The sequence below is a fragment of the Marmota flaviventris genome, chromosome 1, assembly GCF_047511675.1.
Source record: "Marmota flaviventris isolate mMarFla1 chromosome 1, mMarFla1.hap1, whole genome shotgun sequence".
Classification (NCBI taxonomy): domain Eukaryota; kingdom Metazoa; phylum Chordata; class Mammalia; order Rodentia; family Sciuridae; genus Marmota; species Marmota flaviventris.
In genome coordinates this window covers 170,029,578-170,041,404 of record NC_092498.1, presented here as the reverse complement: position 1 = coordinate 170,041,404, position 11,827 = coordinate 170,029,578, and the positions used below count along the sequence as shown (strand labels likewise).

The 11,827-nt window shown below is 48.0% G+C and overlaps 1 protein-coding gene across 4 annotated transcripts in view; it reads right to left on the bottom strand.

Moving 5' to 3' along the window:
- Nucleotides 1-1,983: 1,983 nt before the first annotated feature.
- Nucleotides 1,984-11,827, bottom strand: part of Flnb (filamin B) — a 144,687-nt gene continuing 134,843 nt past the window's right edge. For all 4 annotated transcript variants that reach the window (XM_071619066.1, XM_071619049.1, XM_071619052.1 and 1 more), the window contains 4 exons: nt 10,840-11,016; nt 5,797-6,015; nt 4,327-4,530; nt 1,984-3,707 (listed from right to left, as the gene is read on the bottom strand). In XM_071619066.1, the coding sequence (XP_071475167.1) occupies nt 3,520-3,707; nt 4,327-4,530; nt 5,797-6,015; nt 10,840-11,016 (788 nt within the window). In that variant the 3' untranslated portion in view covers nt 1,984-3,519. The remainder of the gene's footprint in view (nt 3,708-4,326; nt 4,531-5,796; nt 6,016-10,839; nt 11,017-11,827) is intronic.

The following is an 11,827-nucleotide window of genomic DNA, read 5'->3' as shown; positions in this document are numbered from 1 at the left end:
GAATGGCTATTATCAAGAATTCAAACAACAATAAGTGCTGGCAAAGATGTGGGGGAAAGGGTACATGATTCATTACTGCTGGGACTGCAAAATGGTGCAACCACTTTGGAAAGCAGTATGGATTTTATGTAGAAAACTTGGAATGGAACCACCATTTGAGCCAGCTATGCCACTCCTTCCTTGGTTTATACCCAAAGGACTTAAAAGCAGCATGCTACAGCATGCTACAGCATGCTACAGTGGGTCTCGAAGTGAACCCCGATGAGGAAGAGGTGGGCATCCATGCATGACAGGCAGGGCCTCTTCTGTGTTGACAATTGATCTCTGCAGAGCACCTGCCAGTTGCTGTCTGCTTAACCTCCACTAGAGGCTGAAGAGTGACAATCCTGTCAGCTCCTGCTAGGAATGGGGCAAAGTCAACTAGTGAAAGTGGGAAAGGACCTGGCACCTGGCCTGTCCAGGGATCAAGTTTCAAAGTTTTCAAGGTGTTTGCACAAACAACAGCAGGTTTCCATGGCAGCCAAGCCCAAGTCAGATAAGAGTCGCCCTCTGATTCTAGCCATTGGCCAGTAAAGAGGTGTGCAGATTTCTACTCTGAGATATCTTTGGTATAATTTTTACAGTGGAAATGTGCTCCAGCCCCATGTAGGGGGGCCACTAGGTACAGTCCTGATACTACAGCAGGTATAGGCCATAGCAGTGGGAGACTCAGGCAGACTGTTCCTTACAGCTCCCAGTGGGATTTCATCTTTTCCTCATCACCACCCAGAGAGAGGCATGCTCAGAGGGGTGAAGTGACTTCTCCAAAGTCACAGAGCCAGTGAAATGTGGTGCCAGTGTTTAAATTCTGGGATACCAATGTCAAAGTCCATGCTGTTAACCTACAAATGCTGCCTTCCCAAAATGCCTGGTCAGGCTTCAGGAAGGTGGAGAAGTCATTGGCTATGTCCCTGTGCTCCTCGGTGGGCAAGGCCAGAACATCATGGCAGAGCCTGAGTGGACTCCCCACAGCCCCCTGAGCTAGGAGCCCAGGCTAGTCCTTCATAGTGCAAGCCACAGATAAGGGTGTTCCTTCCCTCCAATTTCTTCCTCCCACCTCTCAGAGGTAAAGAAATCACCATTCTGATTCACAGCTTGGTGTCAGAAGAAACATAGGAAAGATCCAGTTTCCTGCCCCAACACTGGAGGGCCAGGGGCTCAGCAGGGACTTTCAACCACTGCCCGGGGGCTTCTGCTTCCATAGCAGTGTCAACAGGGGCAGAGTTCCCATTTGGGGTCAGAAGGGCCAGGGTCTAACCCCAAGTAAGCTGTGTCTGTAAATTTGGTGTGCAAACTGTGCCCAATAGCCCTGTCCACGGTGACACAGGACTGTTAGGAACGCTAGGAGGAGGCAAGGGGCCAGGCCCATCCTAGCCATTCAGCAACCAGAAGCTCTCAGAAAAGAGAGGGCTGGGGATATAGCTCAATTGGTAAAGTGCTTGCCTTGCACCATAAGGCCTTGGGTTCAATCCCCACCACCACCACAAAAAAAAAAAAAAAAAAAAAAAGCTCTCAGAAAAAACAGCACGAGCACACAGAGGGCAGATGGTGACACCGAATATTAACCTTCCATGTCTAAGGCAGTGGGATGATATGTGGTATGTTCTTGTTTGAGAACATTCTGGAAAATAAGGACTTCCTGATGTAATCAGGAAAAGCTTCCACCTGCCCCTGCTTTTACCTGGGTGAGCTTCGTATCTAGAACTCTCCAAGAGGTGTTGGTGTTGGGGTCCATACACCCTCTTCTCAAAGTCCCCTCACCTTTCAGGCTGTGCCACCTGGCCTCTCAGGAGAACACAGACCTTTCCCTGAAGAAAGAGATCAATCAGGCTCATTGTCAAAATGAGTTGCTCTTCTGTGCCTTTTCAGTCAGGGATTGGGAGAGCTGGTCAGAGGCTCAAACCATTTATTCAGAAAAAAAGATGCCACCCAGGAACGCCAGGGGAAACTTTACGGCGCAAACGTTTTATTTAATAAGTTATAAGATACAATTTACAGTCGGCATTTGATTCCAGTTTGGCTTCCCTGTCCCCGTTTCCAAGGCCTGTGGTCCCTTCACATTAGGCTTCGGGCTGCCTCCAGTTTCTAAAAGGTGGACTTTTACCACCAACACCCACCTCCAACTGCTACACCTCCAGAGCCCTACCCCACCCATGATGACAGTGGCCACTTCCTTAGGACTAAGCAGCAAATCAGAAAGTCAGCCTGCCTGGCCCAAGCTACACATCTGAGCTCTGCCATGAGGCAACGTCCCTGATTGCTTTAACTTAATCCCAAAGCCAGCTCAGGTCTGCAAAAGGCTTGCAAACTGCCCTATACCCCATTAAAAAAAAAAAAAATCTGCACCTGCTTATTGTTTTCCCAAGAGCATCCATAAGAATTCCTCCCAGGATTTGATGCAAACTGTCAGCTATGCAGCTTTCACTGTTCTGCCAAAAGGGGGAGATCACCAAAGAAGCTGCTGCCTTTCCCTGCCCCTCAACAATTCCCCAACACTCAGCCAAAAGTTGGCATGAGCTTCATTCTTTCCTGTCTATACTAATATTTTCCTGAGTGACCCACAAGGTTGGCAGGGGTGGCTATGAGTGTTGTGTCATCTTATAGGCCTTCATGAGGCGAACACTAACGTGTGCACCCACCTGAGGTCACTTTAAAGGTTTTGGTAAGGCTGACAAGTGACTGGGGCGTGTGTTAGAAGCAAGGGCTAGTGTTGGTGAGAAGGGATCTTTGGCAAGTGGGCTGCTGCTAGTCACTGCAGAATTTCCTCCACCAAGTGACTGAAATGGACTTGGAAACCTAAAGCAGATCCGTGGCAGCCAAATGGTCACACTTTTATGACTGCAAGGAAATAATCACCAGAGGAAGTGCAGAAACACTAGGAAGCCATGTGCCACCAATTGGCTCTGCCCAGAAAGAATGTCAGGAGGCCAGAGTGCAATGGGTGATTGGTGAGAAGTAGTGTCAACATGGTGGAGCACCTAACAGCCTTTTCCTATGGAATATGGGCCCTGGACTAGATCCAGCTGGTCTGGAGGAATCCCTTTGCTAAATTACAACCTAAACTAGGTCTCCTCTTTTTTCCGGCCCCCTCCCACCCCCACCCTCACCCCCTGTCTTTTTTTTTGTAAAGGCTCAACAGCAAACCTGTAGCTTAGGATGGCCAGTTTCATTTTTTAAAAATGTTAGTCTTCCCCATATTCTTGGTCTGTCTGCAGTGACCTGTGCCCCCAAGGTCTGAGGTGAACTGAGTATACGTTGGATCTTCTTAGTCCATTGGACAAATCTGCATTTCTTATGATTACCCAATGCATCCCTCAAGAGTCAAGTCTAGGACTTATTTCTGAAGGCACTTTAGAATGGTAGTGTTTTGGGATGGGATTTAGACCTACCAACAGGCTGGAGGACATGGTATAAAATGAATTACAAACAAGCGATAAAAGCAACCATAAGAATTCCTCCCAGGATTTGATGCAAACTATTTTAAGGCACTGTGACATGAAAAGGGCTGCCGGGGATGTGTTCTTCCCCCCACTTCACGGCCAGAACGTAATCCCCCCTCTCCTTGACAACATATGTGACATTGTACTGCTGGTTGCCCACATGCTTCATGGAGACCTCCTCACAGGGTGTGGTGGGTCCATGGACTCCAATCAGCAGCATGTTGGAACCTGAAGAGCAAAGGGAAAAGTGGTCACTCCGGGCAGCAGAAAGAGAACACGTGAATCAAGGGAGACAAGCCTGGGACTGCCTGTTGAGCTTCTGTGAGGACGCTGGGCCCCTGAGCAGGTGGGAGGCTGTGGTGATTACCAACAGAGACTTACAGAGCTTGACAGTGAGGTTCATGTGCCCAGCATTGAGAACAAATAAGTGAAATAGCAGAGCCAGGTTTCTAGTCCAGGTGCTCTGGATGTCAGAACCTGGGCAACTGACCCCTGACACCCAAGTTCAGCTGGAAATTAGAGCAATTAGTGGAAGAGAAGGGACTAGATTAACCAAATCAGTCTGCCCATCTGTAATGGGGATACTACTGCCTTTCATGACTACCTTGGGGTCATCTCAAAGAATCAAGGGGCAAAGAGAGAACAAACAGGTATAGACATTAAGTGCAGGAGAATAGGGCAAGAAACATGGTTGTTTGATGGTGGTTGGGTTGCATGGGGCAAGGGAGAGGGGGGGGGGTGGACGTTACTGAAGGCCTTAGCAGGGGAGGTCAAAGTGTAGGAGGATACTTGGCCTGTCTAGGCCCCATTCCCTTCCACCCCACCCCAGTGGAACCACGCTACCTACCAGCTTTGCTGCAGTCCACCAGGAAGGAGCTCTTCTGTCCCATGAAGGCCTTTGAGAGCCCTGCTCCCTTGGAAGTCACCTTGCTGGCATCCGAGGATGACTTGGGGATGGCACTATAGCAGGTCTCTGTTGATGACCTGGTCACTGACTCCACCAGGATGGACGAGGTTTCATTGGATGAGCCCGGGCTGACCAGACGCTGACCTAGGACATGGGAGAGCAGGAGGGAGGGATGCATGGCCAGACCAGAGGACTCTCAGTCAGAGGACAGGCAGGTATCCCATGTAAAAGTCCCAGAAAGATCCCCACAGCCCAACACCTGGATACAAAAGCCACTATATATCCATATCCCATAACCACAGTGTCTTCCAAATCCCCTGAGGCTCCACCCATACATACAACTAGGATTTGCCTTTCTGGGCAAATGGACCAGTCTGGCCTTAGCTGACAAATTCTGCCACCCTGCAGAATTTACCTTTCCATTCATATAAAATACTCTATGTATAAGCAGGACATATACACATTGAAAGGACATAATTGATTCTATACATGACAGAGGATGTTTTTCCCAAGTTTTCTCATTTTTCTGTGATGAACCTATATTACTTATCTAACAGTGAATCATGACATCATGGAAGGGATTTACTACAATATGTAAGGTGGTTACCTTTGGGTGCCAGTTTGTGAAGTTGTTTTTACTATTTGGCATTTTTCCCCTCAGTGTTTGGAAGGAGACATCGTTTTGTAAATTTGTTTGTTTTGTTTTTACTGGTGATTGAGCCTAGGGATGCTTTAACAACTGAGCTATATCCCCAGCATTTTTTATTTTGAGACAGGGTCTCAGTAAGTTGCTTAGGGCTTCACTAAATTGCTGAGGCTGGCCTTGAACCTGTGATCCTCCTGCCTCAGCCTCCCAAGTTGCTGGGATTACTGCACTTGGCCTATGTTCTTATAAATTAAAAAAAAAAAAAAACTTTTTGATTATTTCAAACGAAAAGGTTAGAAAGTTTTTTTTTCAGGCTCTGATTAAACAAATACATTAGATTTCAAGTATGTAAACATTTCTTCTTTCTGTTAATAGGGGGGGCAAAAAAAAACATCAAAAAACAAAAACACCCATCTAACCTGCTTTCTTCACGTCTATACTGCCTCACTATGTGGACTTATTTTTGCAAGTTTTCAACACACTGGCCTCTGGAATGTCATACTATTTCTTTTCTTTTTTTTTTTTTAATATTTATTTTTAGTTTTTGGTGGACACAACATCTTTGTTTGTATGTGGTGCTGAGGATCAAACCCGGGCCGCACGCATGCCAGGTGAGCGCACTACCGCTTGAGCCACATCCTCAGCCCTTCATACTATTTCTTTACATTCAAGATTCAAAGTAGATTTAATATCTAAAATCATATTGTTAGTCAGATAAGACTAGCTCCATAGGGCAGAATAACTCTGAGGTTGTTCATCATTACCTGTCACTTTGGCTTTGAATGGACTGCCCACAATGTGGTTGGGTCCGCCATATTTGACACCGATCAGATAGTTTCCAGGAGCCATGGGCGTGTACATAACTTTGTACCCCTCTGGGGTTTCTTGGCAATCCATTTTAACTTTGGATGGGCCTTCAATAGTGACAGACAACGTCCCTGGGCCTGCTCGGGTGGTGTTGATGTAGAATTCAGACTGGATGCCTGCGAGAGAGGAAAAGGGAATGCACTTGTAAATGATTTGGAGGGATGAGGGGTGTTATGTGGGGGGCTTTCCTGGGGGTGTTAAAGCAATGGTAGTGTACACATATGTCTCCTCAAAGAGGGCTTGCCTTGATGGGAACCCACTGGTCCAGCTCTGACTTCTGGCACAGAGAACCTTGGGCCCTGGGTGGGTAGTTTCCTAACCCAGGGTGAGGCAGGAGTGTGGCTGACATTTCGCCCACAAGTGTAAACTGCCTGGACACCCTGTTCTCTCCTCCCGGCATGAGCCGTGGCTGAGGGCGAGGAGCCTGAGTCATCATTGCGAGCCTAAAGTACTACTTCAGCCAGTGGCCCAGCTCTGCCTCCAGGCGGGGAGGAGAGGCGTGGGCCCCTTTGACCTTTCTTTTCTCCTTTGGGTAGATTTAGAGATGCCAAGGAGGCCCAGTGTCCCCTCTCTTCCTCTTCAGGCTCCTTGCCCTGCACCCCATCCCGAAAACTGGAGTAATCACTGTGATCTGCCAGCCATGAATTCCAGCAACAAAAACAGGAATAAAAGAGGAGCTCCTGCTGAGAACCACAGACCCCACATAAGCTGCAGACCCTGTGCCTGGCATTATTTTACATGCATGTGCATGGGACCCTTTCACAGAATGGCACTAAGACTAAGGGAGGTTTGACCACTTGCCAGTCATGATGTATCATCAGTAAGTAGCAAGCAGCATCTGAACCAAGTCTGCAAGGCTCTGGTGCCCAGGCCCTTCTTGGCCACCGGAAAGACAGTGGAGGTGCCCAAGCTGCAACCTCAGGATACCTAACCTCTTGGTTGTCCCAGGGCATCCTGCTTGTGACAAAAGCCCAAAAGAGAACACCAACTGATGGCCATGAAAGCACTCCTACCTAAGCCCACAGCTCCACAAAAATCCCACTCCCCGCTCTCTACTCCAGGGGTCAGTGGGGCTGCTTGGGTGTCAGAACATCAGCTGCGTGCCCCCTACAGTGCCCTCTATGGGGCATCCCTAGCACAGCACCCCCACAGGAGGCCATTTTTGCCAGAGCCCTGGACACCACCCCAGTTGGGAAATGTTTTGGTTTAATTATAGCCCTCGGATCAGAGAAGGAATTATTGTTCTGGTTATCAATAAAAGAAAAGGAACCGCCATTGTATGACCTTCAAACACAGCCCAGCTGTTTCTGGAAGCTCCAGAGGCTCCTGTCCCAAGTCCCTCCCACTATCTCAACTTTGTCATGGTTCCTAATCTATGCAGCTGAGAAGCCCCTTAAGCAGCAGCTGCCAGGCTGGGGACTGTGGGGAAGCAGACAGTCTGTAACAAAGGGGTGGTATGTCCAGGAAGTAGCTGTAAGGTGGCGATAAGGAAAGATATTTGTAAAATGAAGTTTAAAAGGCCTGGCTATAGTGCACAGAAGCTCCAACTCCCCCCACCCACCCCACCCCTGCCCCCTTAGGTAGCAGAGATTGAATCCAGGGGTGCTTAACCACTGAGCCTCATCCCCAGCCCTTTTCATTTTTTACTTTGAGACAAAGGTCTCACTAAGTTGCTTCAGGCCTCACTAAGTTGTTGAACTTGAGATCCACCTGCTTCAGCTTCTCAAATCACTGGGATTACAGGCATGTGTCACCACACCTGGCAGCTCCACTCTTTCTTTCTTTTTTAATTTTTAGTTCTGGATTGTCACAATACCTTTATTTATTTATTTTTACATGGTGCTAAGGATCAAACCCAGTGCCTCACATGTGCTAGGCAAGTGCTCTACCACTAAGCTGCCCAGCCCAGCACCATTCTTTTTTCTTTTTTTGTGGTGCTGAGGATTGAACCTAGGGCCATGTGCACATGAGGCACGCATTCTACCAACTGAGCTCTATGTCTAGTCCAGCTCCACTCCCCCCACCCCACTCTTTTTAACAAGTTATTTCATTCCTGAGGGGGGGGAAAAATAAATCAGTTCATTCTGACTCTGAGAGCCCAAAAAGGCAAAGATGATGATAAGGTGGGAAAAGGAAATTAGGAAGTACAGGACAAGAGCTACCTGGCTATTTATTAGCTACTTTAATACTCAGAATAAGCTTACTAACTAGGCTTCTTTATTTCCACTTCACAGAAAATGAATTGGAGATACAGAAAGGCAAAGAACTTGTCCAGAGTTACACAGCTGGGGACCAGCAGAACTGGTATGTAGATATAAGGTCTGTCCGACTTGGAACTAAGACACCTGTCTGAGAGAAGACAGGAGAGAGAAAGCCTGCATACAGAAGTCTCTTACCACCACCTCCAGCTACAACCAGGATCTGATACCAACAAACACCTCAACATGACGGTCTTCCCCTACCCCAGCCTGGCTGAGTTCCTGTGAGTTCAGTGCATGTTTAATGCAGTGCAACTTAGTCTTTAAGGTGAGAGAGGGTAGAGGAGGAGAAGGCATAGGGTGTATCTTGGGGTTCTGGAGCATTTATCAGGAAACACACTCAGTTGCTCCAAAGAGTGGAAACCTCCCTAGTCTAACTCCTGACCTCCAAGCCTCAGCAGAGCCCTGCCCTAAATTCTCCTCATGCCCTGTTCCCAAATCTGCAGAATGGACCATTGAAAGTTTGAGCCAACACATACAACAAACCCACCCAAGATAAACACAGGGAGGTTTGCTTTGTGCTGAAGGTCAGCATGCTGGACCCTTCAGCAGCAGAGCAGATACCTCTTCATCCGTTCACACTGCAGCTGTGTAACCTCCACATGGATATTTGGGGAAAGGCTTGGGAATGGGAGGGCTAGAAAAAACAAGACACCTTCCCCTTGACAAGAGCAATATTTTCACAGGGTTTGAAACAAGCATGCTCTGTACTCTCCTCTCCTGGCTAGAAACTTCCCTCCAAGACAGGCTCCTTCTCCCTGCAGTGTCCAGTGCTTGCAAAGCTCAGCCTGAAATCCGAGCTCTGGAGAAGGCATGCAATCTGCCAAGAGGAAGTGGGAGAGGCTGGGTACTGTAGGCATGAGCCAACAGGGGGATCAGATGGTTGCTGGCTGGCACAGGGAACACAGGCTGCTGTGCACTCAAGAAGCAGGACCCCACCTCAGTGCTCAGTGGGTAGCCTGCCAAGGGTCAATGTCTGTACTGTTGGAAATTATTCTAGGGCTGCTGGGAAGACAGGGTGTTAGTTTAGGACACTCCACAAAGTAAGCTGAAGGTGCGTGCGTGCCCTCCAGGTAAGTGGGCACTTAGGGAGGAGGGACAGCCTGGGGGTTAGGCTATCACCAGGCTCTCAGATCATGGACCTTGACTGAGTCCTGGTTCTGCCTCCTCCTACCTGAATGAGTCTGGGGGTGATGGACCTCTCTGATTCCCTTTCCTCAACTGTCAAAATGGATTTCACCTAAGGCCCTTCACAAAGGGCAAGCTGCTGGCTCAGAGTTCAGTGGGGGCCAATCTGGATGGTCTGAGGAGCCCAGCAGCATTAATGCCATCCTGGTGGTGGTGGGGGGTTGTTAAGGCCATTGCTTTGGTTGGAGTCCCCAAGAGCATGCCAGCCCATCAGTCACTCATGAATCTGAGTAGGGACCCTTGGGCACTTAGGATGCTTTTGATCCAGGACTGCATGCCAGGAACCATGGCCACTCATCCCCTTTCCCACGAGGAAGATATTTCTTTTTCCATCCCACTCACAGCAGGGCAGCATGGTGGGGGCGGGAGAACTAAGAGGAGAGATGCACACAAACAAGGGACTTGAGAAAAACAGCATGGGCTGCTTTCCCAAGAGGGCCCCAAGTAACATCAAATGCAAATGAGTCTCCCACTACAGATTTCCCCTGCAGAGACACCCAAGAGGACAAATTCCCCACCCCAGCATCTTCTGAAACAGTGACACAGTGAATATCAGCCAATGTCCATCTCTAGTTGACCATGCAAACAGCTTTTAGTTCACAGTATGAATACCAACTACAGGCATTTAGAAGGAGGGGTGGGGTGGAGCTGTATGTTTGGATACAGAAAAATATTTAAGATGTCAAGGGAAGAAAGCAAGCTGCTCACCAATCTGTGCAATAAGATCACTTCCATAAAATAAAAGAAGCAAAACCGTGCATCTGACCATTTAAAGAAGTAGCTAACCAACCTAGCCAGCAAGAATGAAGACAAATGAGAGATAGGCAGATGGTGTGAAAGTCTCTCTGAGCTGCTAGGGGTATTTGCTCCTGGACCAGGGGCCAGGGAGAGGCAGGAGCAGAGGAAAGAAGTAAATTTCACCTTAAATCCTTCTTCAGTTCCTATGTTTCCAGAATCAGATATGTCCCATTTTAATGGAGCAAACATTAAAAATATATTGTAATGAGTCCAAAAAGTTTCAGAATTCTTGAGCCATTTCAGGAGTAGAGAATAAAGGAGGAGGAAATGGGCCATGACAGATTTTACACTGTTTTGGTGTATTTCTGGGAGTCAGGGACCAGAAGAACTGATGGGGAGGGATGATACCAGTGAATTCTGTGCAAGCAAAAAAACTCGTAACTAATGACACCAGGTATATTCCCCAACTATCAGTGTCTTGTCCCTGGGGTCCAGGAACTTGGTGAAGGAAGACATCTGGGCCACAATGAACAGTAATGACATGATAATACTGCCACAGAGATCTCACTCTGGATTTATCACAGGTCAAGCCATATCTCCCAAAACAATGGTGGACAGCAAGAGTCTCCAAAGTACATGCTACTCCACTTTCCCAGGGGGAGTGTACAGGTGGCTTCTGCAGGCCTTGGAGATTTCCACCTGGCTTTGCCCCTGGAGCTGGCTTTGTTAAAGATAAGAAGTGCAATGATATTTTACCTGTGGTGCCCCCCTCAAGCCCTGCACCGTAGGCAGACACCAGGGCAGGATTCCCCGCTTGTCCCGGCTCCCCAACGCGAACTTTGAAGGGGCTTCCAACCACGTGGCTCCCGTTGAATTTGACATCAATTGTGTGGATGCCATTTTCGTGGGGGATGAAGCGAACAGCATACTTATCTAGGAGAATAAGCAAAGTCACAGAATGAAACCAGGCAGATGAACACGCTGGAGTTAGGTGAGGACACAGAACTGCAGGCCACCCTTAAAATCATTTAAAAATGCTGGGAGCCTGGCACATAACACGGTGGATTTCAAAACCAGACGGGTCTATTTGTGTTTTCCTGGTCAGCCCTTTGGGAAATGCATCCAAGTCTCAAATTTGGTTTCACACTCTGGCCTCTGCCTCAGGACACTTCCTTTATGAAAAGCTCACTTCTCACAATGTCTCGCTACTTGGCCTCTTGAAGGGGAATAAATGGTTCCAACTAGCATTAATGCTCTTTAATTAAGCCCAAAGCTAACAACCACAGGCAACAGCCAGGTTTTGTTGTTGAGAGTGTGGGTCACAGCATGTGGCAAGAGAATCTGTTAACTGAAGTGGGCACCTAGATTATCCATCTCCTATGCCCCAGGTGACCCTCTCCAGCCTGGGATGCAGAGCATCTGCCCTCCTTCACCTCCTCTTCTCTGGTTAGTCTCTCAATTCTTCCCTGGCTCCTTGTACCTTCATCTCCTGTAGAATCTGATCCCTCAAAGTTCCACCCAAACCTTCTTCTTTTTTAATAAAGTACTCTCCAGAGATCAATATCCTAGAGCTGCCCACCCTAATCCTCTCAGCTCTGTACTTCCCCTAGCAGTTCCCAGCTGGGTACCTATTCTCATGTCCAGATGTGGGCCCTGAATGAATAAAGAAAATCCTTCTTTCTTCAAGTCTAAGTCAATTAGTATAAGGCCATTTCTTTAGCTACAGTAAATGACTTAGTCATGG